Below are 18,446 nucleotides of genomic sequence, written 5' to 3'. Positions count from 1 at the left end.
GGCAGCTCGGGCCGGTCATACTAATATAGTAGAGGAACTACTTAATGCAGGAGCACAGGTTCGTTAATAAGGGCAGCTTGGGCCGGTCATACTAATATAGCAGAGGAACTACTTAATTCAGAAGCACAGGTTTGTTAATATTTAGATATTTTAATCGGTGGTTTTTTTTTCTGTTTCTTTGATCTAGAGAAAAGATCATAGAGCTTGCCAGACGATCTATAATCTAATTGTGCCTTGTTTAGCGTATTTTAAAGGAAAAGAAGAAAATGTATTTTGGGTGTTTTGTCAGACTGGATTTTTCCTTTCTTGCCTGATTCCTCCATCTCTGTTATATTTATAGTTCAAGGAGTATGTAATACATATTGGGTTACACAATATTCTGTAAAGTATGTTGTAGATTATTAACTATCTACTTTTGTTAACATTTACGTAAAACCCATTATTAATTTGTACTACGCTTTAAATGAATTAGCTGGATCATGTGATATATATATAATGATCTACATCTTAATTACACCTATTTCAACTGTGCTGTAATACATAACATGATTGCCTTAATCATGTGATATAAATAATGATGTTTTAGAGTAAGAACAAGTATAAATATGTGGTTTATTCTAAATAGGTAAATAAACATATATTAATATCCAGGAGTACATGTTCTTGTGTTTGAGGAAGGAGACTGATTCTTTCCTGAATTCCGTTTTTCCTGTTCCCGGATTTTCCTCATAATTCTCGAGCATTCTTAACTTTCATTTAGAATCGAATTATTGCTGCTACAATGTAGGAATTATAATTAAGTCTATTATTTTTAACTTGTAACATATACATATACATTAGTTGATATAGAGACTCCATACTGATTACTACGAGAGAGTTATCGTTCCCTGTTATGATAAACAGGCTGAGGATCATGCTCATTGGGTTGGCATTGATAGTTGCGTGCTTGTGTCCGTGAAGGACATTGATAGCTGATCGTGCCCATTGATTAGGAGTTGATTGGTTAAGTGCTTGTAGAGACATTGATAGCTGATCGCCCCCATTGATTAGGCGTTGATCAATTAAGTGCTTGTGTCTGTGGAGAAACATTGATAGATGATCGCGCCCATTAATTAGGCGTTGACCGATTAAGTGCTTGTGTCCTTGAAGAGACATTGATAGCTGATCGCACCCATTGATTAGGCGTTGATCGATTAAGTGCTTGTGTCCGTGGAGAGACATTGAAAGCTGATCCCGCCCATTGATTAGGCGTTGATCGATTAAGTGCTTGTGTTCGTGGAGAGACATTGATAGCTGATCGCGTCAATTGATTAGGCGTTGATCGATTAAGTGCTTGTGTGCTTGGAGAGACATTGATAGCTGATCGCGCCCATTGATTATGCGTTGATCGATTAAGTGCTTGTGTCTGTGGAGGGACATTGATAGCTGATCGCGCCCATTGATTAGGTGTTGATCGATTAAGTGCTTGTGTTCGTTAAGACATTGATACCTAAATAGATTGTGTTCGGATTTAGTATTGATAGCTAAGTGAAACTGAATAGTACCTAGATAGATTTCATCATTTGTAATGATAAGTTTATAATGATGCATTTTCAATCTAAGCATCATTTCTTATTTTTCTAGAACCTGTTTGCTCATAAAAAAGGATGGTGTATTTTTCGTTCAAATTTTTTACTTCTATATCTCCATCTCGTTGATTTTAAGTTATCCCATGTATAGTAAAATAATCAGATCGACCACCATTTTACGAAAGTAAGGGGGGCGTGAACACTTTACCCCCCCCCCATTAGGAACCCCCAGCTAATTTTTATATTCTCATTCTTTACGTTTAATGCCTTGATCTAAAAGTGGCATTAATTACGTTTATTAAAACTAGAAAGTATGCTCTACACTCTCTACAATTACACTGCTTTGAGAATACTGCAGTATAGCATAATCAATCTTAGAAAACTTACTTATACATATATACATAGTTGTTTTTATTTTATTATAGATATTATTTTACAATATCTACTCGAGAAATATATTATTTAATATTATCATATTACAAATATAACTTTAAAAACATTGAATCTATAAACAAAAAAGGGTTTAAAGTAACTAAATTTACCTTTTTCAAGTTGTAATCTAAAATAGTATCTTGTAAAGATATTTTTTCATTAATTGATTTTCTAACTAATACAAAAATTAGACCACTCTTTTTAAAAACGTCAAATCTTGGCCATTTTCTTTAATGCTGTAGAAATCCGCGTATTACCATCTGGAAAAGCCAGGGCACATGTCAGGTAATTGAACAAAAACTAGTTTTTGAAATCAAATAAAAGGAACTATATAGAAGTTGTCCCCTCTCTATGGTTGTGTGCTCTAATTTTTTCTATATCCCCCAAATTTCGAGAGAGGGGAACGCCCCCCCCCCCCCCCCCCCCTCCTTTACCTTCAGCCGCCTCGATAGGGCACATGTTATCACTTACTAAGCTTTATAAACCAAAACTAATACAAATATCTCAATCCATATTTTAATAATTTTCCAGATTTTCTGTCAAATTCTTGAAATCGAATAATTCTGTCGGAAACCTTTCAGTTATAGTTCGGAATCAAATCTTATCTATAAAGAGCAAACTTTTTAAATCATTTATTGACAAAAGTCAACATTGAATTCATTTTATTATATTTTATTTATCATTTATATTTATATGTATTACAGTGATATTCTTTTTATATCATTTTATCATGAAATTGGGCTGCAGAGGCGCAACTAGGACTTTTGCTAGGGGGGGCAATATATTAATTTGTTAGGGTTTGGGGGTGGGGTTAAGGGGGGGTTCCCCCCCTTTTTCGAAAATTTTTCAAAAACAAAAGTGCTTTTTTAAGGGTTTGNTATTATAATTATTATTATTATTATTATTTTTATTATTATTATTATTATTATTATTATTATAATTATTATTATTATTATTATTTTTATTATTATTATTATTATTATTATTATTATAATTATTATTATTATTATTATTTTTATTATTATTATTATTATTATTATTATTATAATTATTATTATTATTATTATTTTTATTATTATTATTATTATTATTATTATTATAATTATTATTATTATTATTATTTTTATTATTATTATTATTATTATTATTATTATAATTATTATTATTATTATTATTTTTATTATTATTATTATTATTATTATTATTATAATTATTATTATTATTATTATTTTTATTATTATTATTATTATTATTATTATTATAATTATTATTATTATTATTATTTTTATTATTATTATTATTATTATTATTATTATAATTATTATTATTATTATTATTTTTATTATTATTATTATTATTATTATTATTATAATTATTATTATTATTATTATTTTTATTATTATTATTATTATTATTATTATTATTATTATTATTATTCTTATTATTATTATTATTATTATTATTATTATTATTATTATTATGGCAGGTTGATACCTCTGGTATGTATTCTTGGACCTCCCTACTGATGGCAGTACGAGGAAACTATCCTAATATCGTATCCCTGCTCCTCAAGCACTCTCCCAACGTGAACGCCGTGGACCAGGATGGAATGACCGCCCTGGCTATTGCCTGTAAGGAGGGGAATTCAGATATAGCATTTCAACTGATAGCTGCAGGAGCTTATGTAAATCTACAGGTACACAGATCAGTTATTGCGGGGTTCGGAACAGAGAACAGAAAATCAGGGGTTTCGAATAATATCTATGGGTGCGAAATACTTTTTTTCTAATTACCTGTATTTGGAATACAATATAACAACCATTTTGTGAACAAACTGCCGAAACTTCAATAATTAGAAACTATTTGAACAAGTCGCAACTACCACGACTTTCGCAGTGATCTTAATTTGTTGACGTTACACATAGATTCAGTCTGCTTATCAAAAGTTTTATTAATCTTTAAGACAGGGTCGACTTTGAAGTGACGTAACGCCTTGGGCTTTTATTTTATCGCTCTAACTCAATTATGCTTTTCTGTAGCCCTTTACATGTAGATTTTAGCGCTTTAAAGCACTTGTTAGCTTTGGTTTCTCAAGAAGTTATTGGTCAATTCTCACAGAGCTTGAGACCATTAATGTCGTATAGACCAGATTTTGTTTAAAGAGGATTATCTTCTCTATACGTAAAAACCTCTATATTTTTGTAACCAGAATTATTTCAGTGCATTCACTGATAGAGAAATACAGCTGTGCAATAAAGTTATACAAATCATTTATTTCAAGATAAGACAGAAATAAATGGTAACGACCTTTCCAAGGAGGTTGTGCAGGTTGACATCTCTAATGCTTCTATACTCCGACCTCTCAGGACGCAGAGAGACGAAGTATGAAGGGGGGGAGGGGAGGGGGAGAGAGGAACGCCCACGTTACCTCTACCAGCGATTCTAAATAATAGAATAAATATGAATTTGTTTGTTTCTTGTTAGAGAGTAATGGTTTTTGAATGGACCTGTATTTACTATCGAACTCAGCGCTATAAAACTTATAATAGTGAATAGAAATATAGACTTTCGAATGTGTTTTCATGAGAAGATGAGCGAGTATATCAGATAATTGTATACCTGAATATTAATTCTGATGTAAGAGTTGCAGCGCAGGTTTAGTGCAAACTAAAGTATTTGAATCAGTTTTATTGTTGTACAGTATACACTGTACATATACCGGTTTACAATCAGGATTCTATGTATATAATTTATCCTTCTTCAGGGTCCCTGCAGTTCAGTAAGGAGCGGGGGGGGAGAGAGAGAGAATATTCACACATTATGTTCAATTTCTTCTGTATTGTACAGCTTGTACAACAATTAAATCACAGTGATTATCGTAATTAGTTTCAATAACTTCGATAAGATATACGATCTAATATGAAATTGTCTATTTCTTTTCTAAACCTTCATGGCTTATTCGGTTTCCATTCTTTCTGTTAGTTAACCTTTCATTAATTAAATTGCCACAAACTCAAATTGTCTAACCCATACAAATGAGTGTGTAAACCTTAGATGGTTTAATGTTAGATTATTTAATCTAACATAATTAATTATTTGAAAAATTGTACACGATTTTAGGTTGCAAAGATATAGGGATTAAAAAATCCGAGTTTGTGGCAAAAGCTTAATTCCTTTTCTTAAATTTCAAGTTAAATTTTTTCAGGATCGTGGTGGTGATACGAATCTTATAATCGCTTGCAAGGCTGGACATAAATCGATTGTGGAAGCTCTTATTCGACGCTATGCAGATTTAGATACAAGGGTGAGTAGAAAATATAATACAATATTTTATTCTTAATTGTTAATCAATTATTTACAAAGAAATTCAATCTTAGAATTTATAAAAATAACTATTTTTAAATCTAGTTTATAAAGAAACCGTAGCAAATCAATTATAAAGTTATGTACAGTTCTGTACAATGGTTCTTGTACTGTATACTTTGCTCGAGTGTACTTACACTGTTTACTGCAGGTATTCTTCTTTATGCGATTTTTACTCAACGTCTTTTGCTTTCTGCAACTTTTTGCAACCTTTTTGCTTAAAAAAAGTATTGTTCTGCACTGTACTGTACTGTACTGTACTGTACTGTGCAGTATTGTACTGTACTGTGCAGTACTGTACTGTACTGTACTGTACTGTACTGTACTGTACTGTACTGTACTGTACTGTACTGTACTGAACTGTACTGTACTGTGCAGTGTTGTACTGTACTGTGCAGTACTGTAATGTACTGTACTGAACTGTACTGTACTATACTGTACTGTGCAGTGTTGTACTGTACTGTGCAGTACTGTACTGAACTGTACTCTACTGTACTGTACTGTACTGTACTGTAGGGTAAGGAGAATAAGACTTGTCTGTACTGGGCAGTGGAGAAAAACCACACAAGGTGAGTTCAAAACAAATAATACCAGTGGGAACTAGAAATCATTGAAAGGTATAGTCGTCTTTTTTTTTTCTTTTTATCAAGAAATGGCGCCAAAGATGTTGTAATTTGTTTGTGTTGTAAATAACATATTTTTAAAAATGTTCAAAGCACGTTCTTAGAAATGATTAGTTACAAATTACAATGTGATAAGTGACATTTGAAATAGAAATAAAGAAAGATAATCGACTTTTATTTCAATGGTTTCTGGTCACCAGTAGTGGGGTAAGGATGGTTTTGTGACATGTGAGTCGTTTTAAAGTTCTAATTTCGTTCACAATTCCATTAAAAAAACACAACCTGGTGTTTATGTTTTGATTTATATAAATAAATAATCAATATTTATATATATATGTATTTAAATATATATAGATTTAGATAAAAAGATATTCGTCCTTTTATAAAAAAAAGTACAGAGGCTTTTAAATTTCATATGCTAGTGATTGAAATTATCATATAATGGAATATTCTGAATTCCTGGAAAAATCTTATTCATGTGTTAAACAAAATTTTCCATCCTTTTTTTGCAACAAAGGATTACATTTTATTTTTTATTAAAGGAAACCAAAATTATGGACTTAAAGAAACAGACTGCAAAATATATCCCAATTATTTAAAGAGAAAGTTCTCAAAATATGTTTGTATATGTTTAGTATAGTGAAGGTTCTGCTGAATGCTGGAGCAGATCTAGAGATTGCTAATATAGAGGGGAACACACCCCTTCTCAGGTAGATCTAGAGATTGTTAATATAGATGGGAACACACCCCTTCTCAGGTAGATCTAGAGATTGTTAATATAGAGGGGAACACACCCCTCCTCAGGTAGATCTAGAGATTGGTAATATAGAGGGGAACACACTCCTTCTCAAGTAGATCTAGAGATTGCTAATATAGAGGGGAACACACCCTTTCTCAGGTAGATATAGAGATTGTTAATATAAAGGGGAACACACCCCTTCTTAGGTAGATCTAGAAAATCAGAGTTTGGTGTTTTTGACATGTTAAAATTCGAGAAATTCTAATTTATGAATTATTAACTATTTAGACAATTATTTCATTAGAATTTTAATTAATGATTAAATAAATTTAACATTAAATAAAATAATTAATTTTCTAGGGCTGTTAAGAATAGGAACCTCGAGATCGTACAAATGTTAATTGAAAAGAAAGCTAAATTAACCGCTACTGATAAAATGGGTAAATATACCATTTTCGTTTCTTGGAAAAAAATTTCATTAATAATTCGTAATTTTTTTTCTGATCTGTTAAATATGTCTAATAAAACGTTAAGCTAAAGTGACATTTTTATCATCTTATTTGTCAATTCTAATACTTCAATCGGAATTGCACTTGTTTTCAAACACAGCATTTTGAATATCTATTTTTAATTCTAATAAAAACAAATTTTATTTGTGAGGTTAGTTTCTTCTATCTATTGTATACTTTGCTTGTCGGTTTGTTTGTATCTAAAAAAAACATCAAAACGACTGAACGGATCTAGACCAAATTTCGTTTGAGACATCACATGACCTCAGGAAAGGTTTAAAATTGATATTATTATTAATTACTAGCTGTATATACAATTCAAATTTTTAAAACACTTTTTTAAGCATAATAAAGAATATTTTATTTTTAGGTGACTCATCTCTACATATTGCCATGCGAGCTCGGTCCAAAGCAATTGTTGGAGTCCTTCTCAAAAATCCGAAGCATAGTCAGCTTTTATACAAACCAAATAGGTAAAGAAAATTTTTATTTTCTTGATTTTTTTTTACTTTTTTTAATATTGACTTTGATGGGTAGTTTATCAATTTAGAACTGAAAAGGGTCAATCCCGACCGAAATATATTTTGAAAAAATGTGTTACTATTGGGGGATCATTTACACCGTTTTTAAATGATATGTTTATTTAAAGGTTTTAAATGGCTTTCAAAGAATGAAGGAAAGTTATTTAATAAATGATTTTTTAACACTCGTTTTTAATTTCTGAAATAAGTGTGAATTTACGTTTTTTTGAGTAAGAGATTTTGATACTTAAAGTTATGTTAGATATTTTGTTCTAAAGTTTAATTTTAGTTCTAAATTTTACTATCTGACTTTTTTAAATAGCGACTTTTTTGCTAAAGAATTGGGTCACAAAATCTAATTTTCTAATCCCTGTATCTGTGCATTCTGATGGCATAAACCTTTGATATTTCAAACTCAGATTATTTGATCTAATAGAAGTCATAGTTGGAAATATCTGAGATACAATATTGGGTTGCAACGATATTGGGATTATAAAATTAGAGTGTGTGGCAATGACTTAATTCATCGACAACCAAAATTTAAATTTTGATATTTTCCTTGCTAATTTTTTTTTACTAGGGCTGGAGAGACCCCGTACAATATAGATATCTCCAACCAGAAAACTATACTCAGTCTTCTCTTTGGTTCAAGGAAACTGAATACAAACCTAGATACAGAGAATATGCTCGGTAAAACATAACGTAGAGGACATTGACGGTCTGGAGATTACATGTCAAGTGACTGACTGATATTGACAAACAGACAGAGAACTAGAATTGATTTTAAATGTCGTCTTGTCATATTAATGCAGAAATTTCCGATTTACAACGGTACCCTTGAAAGCTTTTTCTGATCAAGTGTGCATTAGATATCAATGTTTTTGTTTCCTTACACTGTTCATTTTTAATTGCGGGTACTCTATGAAAGTGACTTGCGCATTCCTTGTTTATAAGAAACAACGGAGAAACCCACAGAAATAAACACTTTTTGAGTAAAAAAAACGATGATTTCTTCCCCACTTTTATTAGATTAATGTTTCACGGGTTGTGTTATAAATCGGGTATTTTTATCTTTGCATGGAGGCTCGATTAACATTACGCTTATAGTACATTTAATAATTATATCATCATAAGGTTTTTATTACAGAATCAATAAAACTGATTTACCTCTTATCTAGGATACGACCTTTATGGCAGTGCCCTCGCTGATATCCTTACCGAGCCTTCCCTCTCTATGCCAATAACAGTTGGTTTATATGCAAAGTGGGGAAGTGGGAAGAGTTTTCTTCTAAATAAACTCAGGTAAACATTGACCAGGTCGCCATTTTGATTTTAAGTCAGCTGTTCCTGTTTCTTTTAAACTTTCATTGCGGATTTTCTTAATTTTACATTAACAGATTTCAATTTTTAGGGAGGAAATGGAGAGTTTTGCTCGAGACTGGATAGATCCCACATTCCATTTTAGCCCTCTTCTTTTTATCATTGTTTTTCATATTTCTACATTTGTCGGACTGCTAATCTGGATTGCAACTTTTAAACTAGACAAGGAAACATTCTCAGGTAGAAATCTATTAAACCTTTAACTTTAAGCGCCGTTTAAAGGGTATGGTATATTGACATAAAGAGTTACTTGAAATCACGCTCACAGTCCCTTTAAATTCAAATCTAAGAGGTGTTTTTTTACATCTAGGGCTTCGGAAAAGAATCAGTAAAAGTGGACAGTATAATTAGTCGGGTTTTTTTCTTGCTATTCTAAAACTTTTAGATTTTAGTTTTAGATTTGGGAAACACTGCGGCAAAGTTTTCAAGTTTACTTGAAGAAAATGAAGAAAAAACTTTTAAATTGAACAGAAAAAGTTTCTTGAGTTTTCTTCTCTAATTTTTGAAGAAATATAAAACTAGAAAAAGTATAAATCTTAATATTCCTAAAAATATTTAAATCTTTTGTTTGCCACTTTAAGATTTGTCAAAAAAGTATATTTTCTGAAAAAACAAAGCAACTTTGAAAAAAGGTTGATTTCGAAGAAAATGTGCGTCATTTTATTATAAAATCATTAAACTTCTCTTTTCAGCGCTGGTTTCAATTCCTGTGATGTTTATATTGCTGTACCTAGTTCTATTTGGAATACGCAAAGGTAAGATATATTCAAAACAAACAACTATAAAGTGTACTGCAGTTGTGAGAGGAGAATAAACAAACAACTATAAAGTGTACTGCAGTTGTGAGAGGAGAATAAACAAACAACTATAAAGTGTACTGCAGTTGTGAGAGGAGAATAAACAAACTTACTAATATAAAGCAGCAGGCCCGTAGCTAGGATTTTGTAAATGGGGGGGGGGGGCACAAATGTTATAAATTCCAGATAATAGATAATTAAGGGGCACACCAAAGGCGAAAAAATGTTTGAACTGAAAAACTCAAAAAAAATACTTACTAAAGAGTAAAAACTAGATTTTTAACTTATCACACCGTATAGTTTATTAAGATAGATCTTTTGTCTGTTTTGCACCGTGTTTTCTTTCCCTTAAGTGTTTTTAATAAAACAAAACAAGTTTAGGTATAAGATGTAGAGATTTGAGTTAAAATATAAATAAATGTATTACTGAATATTTTTGAATCACAAATACTTATTGTTAATACAGGGAAAGTAAAAGATGTAAATGCCTGTAAAGATCAAGAAAAGCTTCAGTTTTCTCAACACTAAAATTCGAAAAGAACTCCCCTGCAAGCTTGAGGATGAGTAAAAACAGCTCTTCGTAAACCTAGCCATATTTATTAAATAATTTCAATTTGTCTCCATGTTACTTTTTGCTTTTTACTTTTAATATCTCCGGTAATATTAAAACCACAATAAGGGCAGACCACACTTTGCAAATGTCTGTACTAGGGGGAATTTTTTGATTAATGTTTTAAGAATCATAAATATTAAAGTGGGTTGACAAATGAATTCCGCATTTTTATTCTTATATCTAAGACGACATTCAAGCGCTTTCTCTTCATTATGATGTTTCGTGGGACAAACATTATTCCCCTTTTCCTGCCTCATCTCTGCTAAACTACAGCTGTGACTACAGTACACAATTAATTTGTGGTGCTTCTCTTATTAACTATATTGTTATGTACAGGAACCTATAACACTATATTGCTTTGTACAGGAACGTATAGAACTATATTGTTATGTGCAGGAACCTAAAGAACTATATTGTTATGCACAGGAACGTATAGAACAGAGAACTATAATGATTAGAAATATATTGTTATGTACCTGAAGTTATGGAACTATGTTGTCGTGCACAGGAACGTTAAGAACTATATCGTTATGTATAGGAATGTATAGAGCTATATTGTTTTGTACAGGAACATATAAAACTATGTTGTTATGTACAGGAACGTATAGAACAATATTGTTGTGTACAGGAATAATATTCTTGTGTACAGGAACCTTAAGAACTATATTGTTATGCACAGCAACCTATAGAACTATATTGTTTTGTACAGGAAGGTATAGAACTATATTGTTATGTACAGAAACCTAAAGAACTATATTGTTATGTGCAGGAACCTAAAGAACTATATTGTTATGCACAGGAACGTATAGAACTATAATGATTAGAAATATATTGTTATGTAAATGAACCTATAGAACTATGTTGTCGTGCACAGGAACGTATAGAAATATATTGGTATGTATAGGAATGTATATAGCTATATTGTTTTGTACAGGAACATATAAAACTATATTGTTATGTACAGGAACGTATAGAACTATATTGTTGTGTACTGGAATAATATTCTTGTGTACAGGAACATATTGTTGTGCATAGAAACGTAAAGAACTATATTGTCGTGTACAGGAACTAAGTTGTTGTGTACAGGAACGTATGAAACTATATTGTTATTTACAGGAACTCATAATATATAATAATATTGTTTATTACAGGAACTATATTGTTATTTACAGGAACTATATTGTTATGTACAGGAACTATATTGTTATGTACAGGAACTATATTGGTATGTACAGGAACGTATAGAACGGATTGGAACACCCTGTACAACCTGAATGTGTTCCTGGCAAGGAAGTTTAACGAGCTCAGACTTCTCGTCAATATTGTCTTCTCACATCCTCCAGGTAATATAGCAAACCAAACCAGATCAAACCAAACCAAACCAGATCAAACCAAACCAGATCAAACCAAACCAAACCAGATCAAACCAAACCAGATCAAACCAATCCAAACCAGATCAAACCAAACCAAACCAGATCAAACCAAACCAGATCAAACTAAACCAGATCAAACCAAACCAAACCAAACCAAACCAAACCAAACCAAACCAGATCAAACCAAACCAAACCAAACCATTGCGTTTCATTTAATTTTGTAAATGTTTAGGTCCCCAGTTTATGCAGAAGCAAGTAAAAGCTCAACCTCTGAAACTATTCTTTACCGACCATTCTAAGGTCAGCACCACAGCTGGGGCGGAAAACTCAGTTATTCAGATTATAGGTAAATATTTTAGTAAAACTATTGACAGTCAATAAACTTGATTAAACAGTAAAGTAATAAGGAAAATGTTCAGAATTGTATATATAAACATACTTTTAGAAGAAAATATGCATTATTTAACGTTTTTGAAATCAATTAAAGAAATGTAGACTAACATTTGAATGAAAGGATTGATTTATGATTACAAAATTTAAATGAAATATATTTTAACTGTCGGTCCAAAATGTATTGTTAAGGTTCGTTATACGATGCTCTGGAGGGAACTTATGGAACCTTTTCAACTCGCCTCTACAGGGCATTCAGGTAAAATAAGAGTCGTCATCGATTTATGCGGCATGCTATATATATGCTACAGTGATAACCAGCAAGAAAGGTAAATAAATGTTGTCATTGCACAGTTTATTTATTTGAAATTGTTATAACGATATATCTCTGTAAAAGTCCAGGGCACATTTTCATAGATATATAATACACATAAACTTAATAGAAGGGGATAATTTATTTGGTGTACTGGCTTGATTTGCCTTATATAGTCTTATGTACACTGCACTGTTTTCTCTAGCCGCCTCAAGGTTGGGTTTGTTTTTCAAATGGACGACTTTGCAGAGAATAGTTACAAAATACAAAATCTACAGCTGTAAAAAACTTTTATCCCACCTAACTTGTTTGATATTACTGTACTTAAAACACCATTTATCCCGTATCTTTAGATTTCCAAATTAAACGAAGAAAAATTCCCGCATTTTTAATTTTTGAAAAATCCTGTTTTAGACCCAACCCGGTGAAGTCGTCTTCTCCTCTACGCCTGAGGAAGTTATGCTGTGTACCCTACGCGGCACTTTATATATTTAGGAAATTATTTCAGAAATCAAGAAATGGAATTTATAACTAGCCTTAAACTATAATTTTCTAGTTCTAGCAACCAGATATTCTAGAGGCCTTTGATACAGTAAGAACCAAAAAATTATGGATTACTAAGAAGACTCAATTTATGATTTTAAAATAATTCAAAGAACACCAGATAACGTAATTTTACTTAACTAAATTGTTTTTAAGCTTTTAAAACACTAACGCATAAATAATGATTTAATGTCGTCTTTTTATTCCACTATTTTCTATTTCTACTTGTATTATAAACTATGAATTCTGCAATCCGCATGCGGGCTAGATCCAAAGTCTCACAGGTTGCACAGATATGGGAATTCGAAAAACATATTTAGTCTTGTTATGTAAAGTTAGTAAAATTGTTCGATTTTTCTTCGTTTTCAATAAAAAGTAAAGAGATTCAAAGATAGATTTACCATGTCGATATGTTAATTATACTTATTTTCAAGCTTCAGAGAACATTTTTCTGAAATAATTATTTTTCAGCTACGTTCTTCTTATCCTAGAAATATTCGTTGTTTTTGTTAAAATAGAAAGTAAGTTAAAATTTTTAATTAAAAAAATATATTTTTGAATCTTCTACTCTGCATCTACAGGTAAACGTAAACTATGCACAATTATCTTGCGAATTGAACTGAATACCCTGTAGTCTTTAAATTCAATAATAAAATATTAAATATATTTATTAATATTATTATAGTGTCCCACTCCTGGATGGAGACTGAGGACTCCCAGAGAAGAATGTCCCTGGAGTCCGATGATGTAAGTTAAGAGGAGTCCCTAAAATTATCATACAGGGTTACCAACAAAGCATGATACTTTTAGGACGAACTTTTACCTTCATAGTCCATAAACAATAAACGAAATTATCTTGCAAAGACTGTAACAACTTTACTGTGATTAGGAACCCAGAAAGAAAGGAAACCAGGGAGTAAGGAATAGAAGGGAGATATAACTGACGCGGTTCACCCTACCATATGATTATACATGCTTTGCAGACGGGTACTTCATTTGTATAAGAAATATTCAGAATAGGTTATTGTATACGCGGTAAGTGAACATCAGACAAATATTTCTTATTCAAATGAAGTACCCGTCTGCAAAGCATGTAAAATCATATGGTAGGGCGCACCGCGTCAGTTGTCCCTTCTATTCCTTACTCCCTGAAGGAAACTGGCAGATAATCTTCCGCAACGTCGTCTCTGAAGTCTCATTCTTTGTCGGTCAGTGTAACCCTGTACGAGTAGAAGTATTCTGCGTTGCCCCCCATGCCTATCAGTCTTGTTAGCTTATCTATGCTCCTTTTCCATTATTTCTTTTTTTTACTTGGCAAAAAACGACCTTCTGTGACTTAATAGGTCAATTTGAGGAATTACCCATTACCCACGGTGAACTAGAGGTTCTGATATCCTATAGTTATCCATAACCCACGGTAAACTAGAGGTCCTGTTATCCTATAGTTATACATTACCCACAGTAAACTAGATGTCCTTATATCCTATAATTACCCATTGCCAACTGTTAACTAGAGGTTCTGATTGAAAGTCCAGTGAGTAGGGTTTCCAACGCAAGTGGATTTCACTTGCTTGCAATTGCGAGCCCTATAAATTCTGCGCAATTCTGCGCAACGGAATTTCTATTGGAAATCCTACTAGTTAAACTTCACTTTAGATAACCCATCGTATATTTTTCGTATTTGTCAGTTTATACTTTCGTTAGACTATATTTTTTAAATTTTAAATCTGACGCAATTCTTGACGGATTTGAAGAGACCAAATGTTATGACTGAAAATATTCCTAAAAAGACAGAGCTGAAAACTTTAGAATGGTGGATATCGAGATCAATACTTGATCCTCTCTTTTTGCGAATCTCAAAACTAATTTAGTCTTTAGATTTATTTCTCGAGATTAGAGATGCACTCTTTAACTTCGAAAAACCGGTTTTTAGTTTTTTCCGCATTTGTGATGTCATATCAATTGAACGAACGTAAGTTTATATATGTTAACATGACTAAATTTCTCTATTTGTTTTAATGTTCTAAAAACCGGCTTATGATCGGATATTAGTCCAATCGATATAGCATCGTATTCATGTAATTGAAATAAAAAAATCAAAAGTGTGTTCGGGATTAAAGAAAATCCCATTCTAAAGTTTTCAGCTCAGAGCTGAAATCTTTAGAATAGTTGATATCGAGGTCAATGCTTGATCTCCTCTTGCTAATAATCTCCAAATTAATTAACCGATCGGGATATAGGTGTATCCAATTCTAAAGTTTTCAACTCGGGATGCACTTTGAAGTTTAAATCTGTATAAACAGTGCAAAAAAATTTGCCACGCTGCCTTATATAAAAGATTGTACAACTGAAAAAGTATTTCTCCGATCAAGCACACCCAATTAAAGTGAATTTAATTGTAGATTTTTGTCTTGCATATTGTCATTCATAGAACAACGGAGAAGACCAAACAAGTTTTGAATTATATAATATCTCCAGGTTCCCGCCTCCAGAAGTATATCTAAGAATGGCGTAAAACTCCCTGAATTCCTAATAATAATATAATATCTCCAGGTCCCTGCCTCCAGNTTCTCCGATCAAGCACACCCAATTAAAGTGAATTTAATTGTAGATTTTTGTCTTGCATATTGTCATTCATAGAACAACGGAGAAGACCAAACAAGTTTTGAATTATATAATATCTCCAGGTTCCCGCCTCCAGAAGTATATCTAAGAATGGCGTAAAACTCCCTGAATTCCTAATAATAATATAATATCTCCAGGTCCCTGCCTCCAGAAGTATATCTATTATGGAGTTTTCGATGTAACAACAATATCAGGTTAGGAATGATCTTAGTAATTATAAAAATATATTTTTAATATATTGAAAATCTTTGTTAACCCAAAAGTGAATAACAGTTTAAACACAAAATCAAGAAGGAATTGAGTCTTTGTCTCTCTGATTTTCTAAACCTTTTATCTTTGCAACCCAATATCGTAGACTTTCGATATTTTAAACTATGAACTCTGTTAAAACAAAATATTAACGTTTGAAATATCTCAGGTTTACACCATCAGGTTGCAGAAATATAGAGATTTTGACTGTGTGGCAAAGACCCAATTCATATCTAAAAAATTATAATTTCTATTGTTTTAGCCTCCGCTAAAGTAGACAACATGCTCTTCATCCTTGCCATTCTACTGGGAGTCATTCTTAGTAAGTTTATTTTGTCAACAATTCCTTTAAAGAGACTCATGTTGGAATTACAAGTGAGGGACATATTCGATTCACAACGGTACCCTTTAAACTGGTGTGGTGTGTGCTCTATGAGGTGGAATACAGCTTAAAAGGTGTTTAATTCTAACAATTTCCTCTATTGTTCTGAAGCAGAAATCCGCAAGTTATTTAAACAGGAAACTACAATTAAAAATAAATATAAAATATAATAATATAATAAAGTTAACCCCTAAATATTAAATACATCGAAAGAATTTATGAAATGCCGTCTTGACAATTTTTTAATGGGTTTTATTCTATTTTACGTGAATTTCAGTATTTGCGAAAATAAATAAATAGCCATAAAGCCGGAACAGTTTTAAAGAGCTTATTATAATCATTTAGTTAAAAAACTAAATATCTGCAACATTCCGTTATCAGAAAGTGAAGAATACGACATTTGCCAAGGTCTTCCGATTCATTTAATATTTAGAGTTTAAATGTATAAAAAATGATAATACTATAATCTTGTTTATGTTTACTCCTGGTATCTGATATCTACACTATCCTTGTTTAGGTTTACTCCTGGTATCTAATATCAACACTATCTGGTTTAGGTTTACTCCTGGTATCTAATATCTACACTATATTGTTTACATTTACTCCTGGTATCTAATATCTACACTATCTTGTTTAGGATTATACCTGGTATCTAATATCTACACTATCTTGTTTAGGTTTACTCCTGATACTTAATATCTACACTATCTTGTTTAGGTTTACTCCTGGTATCTAATATCTACACTATCTTGTTAAGGTTTACTCATGGTATCTAATATCTACAATTTCTTGTTAAGGTTTACTCCTGGTATCTAATATCTACACTATCTATCTTGTTTAGGTTTATTCCTGGTATCAAATATCTACACTATCTTGTTTAGGTTTACTCCTGGTATCTAATATCTACACTATCTTGTTTAGGTTTACTCCTAGTATCTTATATGTACACTATCTTGTTTAGGTTTACTCCTGGTATCTAATATCTACACATCTTGTTTAGGTTTACTCCTGGTATCTAATATCTACACTATCGGACAGGTTCTAAACTCTTTAATCTTCTCCCAGCGAACCCATCTTCAGAGAGCTGTAGCTAAACATGATCTTATTCAATCAGAAGGTATAGTTTATAAACTATAGAGAACCCTAGAAATATCTCTAAACCTTTATATGTTCAAGGTATCTCTAAACCTTTATATGTTCAAGTTATCTCAAAACATTTATATGTTCAGGATATCTCTAAACCTAGATATGTTCAAGGTATCTCTGAACCTAGATGTATTCAAGGTATCTATAAACCTAGATACGTTCAGTGTATATCTAAGCCTAGATATGTTCAGGGAATCTCTAAACCTAAAATGTTCAAGGTATCTCTAAGCCTAGATATGCTCAAGGTATCAACCTAGATATGTTCAGGGTACCTGCAGGCAGTAAGGAAGGAAGTACATTTGCTCCAGCAGATGGTGAAAGCACTGGATGCCTACTCTGGGCAGCAGTCCAGGCTTATTGTGGTAAGTTATAAACCTACTTTACAAATATATGATTCTTCGAATTTTTCCATAGATGTGGACACTTTCTTTAACAGCGCGCTTTACACAGTTTATTCAATCTTAATATTTCTCTGGACCCTTAAAGGGAGTGTTCTCAAAAAATGAAAGTGGGCATAGGCTTACGGCGAAAAATAATCGCTTTTGATCGCTTCTAATCTTACTTCTATCTGTTGCGCCTATAAGGAGAAAATTCTTCAGTATAAGTTGTTTTTAACAATTTTCTCTTTATAGACACAACAGAGAGAACAGGATTAGTAGCGATCAAAAGCGATAATTTTTCGCCGTGAGCCTATAACCCCTTTCATTTTTCGCGAACATTCCCTTTAAGAAGTATTTTTTTTGTATAACCTTAAATTTAATTGAGAATTAATTTAACCTTAATATATTAGTCATTAAAAAGATCCATGTTATTATCAAAATTGTATCCTGAGTGAGTTTAATGTTATACTAGCATTGCAATAAATCATTAATTTTGCTTT

At 31.7% G+C, this 18,446-nt stretch overlaps 1 protein-coding gene and 1 long non-coding RNA gene across 2 annotated transcripts in view; one reads left to right on the top strand and one right to left on the bottom strand.

The window, feature by feature from the left end:
- LOC111709243 (kinase D-interacting substrate of 220 kDa) overlaps positions 1–18,446 on the top strand; it is a 47,765-nt gene that overhangs the window by 20,395 nt on the left and 8,924 nt on the right. The window contains exons 11-30 of the mRNA XM_023482870.1: positions 3,487–3,696; positions 5,206–5,304; positions 5,880–5,932; positions 6,622–6,696; positions 7,086–7,165; positions 7,605–7,707; positions 8,336–8,445; positions 8,934–9,057; positions 9,167–9,315; positions 9,828–9,890; positions 11,781–11,888; positions 12,151–12,264; positions 12,501–12,567; positions 13,036–13,116; positions 13,636–13,709; positions 13,850–13,915; positions 15,927–15,983; positions 16,301–16,360; positions 17,421–17,537; positions 17,834–17,928. Of these exons, the coding sequence (XP_023338638.1) occupies positions 3,487–3,696; positions 5,206–5,304; positions 5,880–5,932; positions 6,622–6,696; positions 7,086–7,165; positions 7,605–7,707; positions 8,336–8,445; positions 8,934–9,057; positions 9,167–9,315; positions 9,828–9,890; positions 11,781–11,888; positions 12,151–12,264; positions 12,501–12,567; positions 13,036–13,116; positions 13,636–13,709; positions 13,850–13,915; positions 15,927–15,983; positions 16,301–16,360; positions 17,421–17,537; positions 17,834–17,928 (1,905 nt within the window). The remainder of the gene's footprint in view (positions 1–3,486; positions 3,697–5,205; positions 5,305–5,879; positions 5,933–6,621; positions 6,697–7,085; positions 7,166–7,604; positions 7,708–8,335; positions 8,446–8,933; positions 9,058–9,166; positions 9,316–9,827; positions 9,891–11,780; positions 11,889–12,150; positions 12,265–12,500; positions 12,568–13,035; positions 13,117–13,635; positions 13,710–13,849; positions 13,916–15,926; positions 15,984–16,300; positions 16,361–17,420; positions 17,538–17,833; positions 17,929–18,446) is intronic.
- LOC111709246 (uncharacterized) lies at positions 4,254–4,669 on the bottom strand. The gene is made up of 2 exons (XR_002766815.1): positions 4,620–4,669; positions 4,254–4,442 (listed from the first exon to the last, which is right to left on the bottom strand). It is a non-coding gene; the product is annotated as an uncharacterized LOC111709246 (long non-coding RNA).

The sequence above is a fragment of the Eurytemora carolleeae genome, unplaced genomic scaffold (assembly GCF_000591075.1).
Source record: "Eurytemora carolleeae unplaced genomic scaffold, Eaff_2.0 scaffold255, whole genome shotgun sequence".
Lineage (NCBI taxonomy): Eukaryota > Metazoa > Arthropoda > Copepoda > Calanoida > Temoridae > Eurytemora > Eurytemora carolleeae.
The sequence above is the reverse complement of the archived record's forward strand: the minus strand, read 5'-3'. Positions and strand labels throughout refer to the sequence as shown.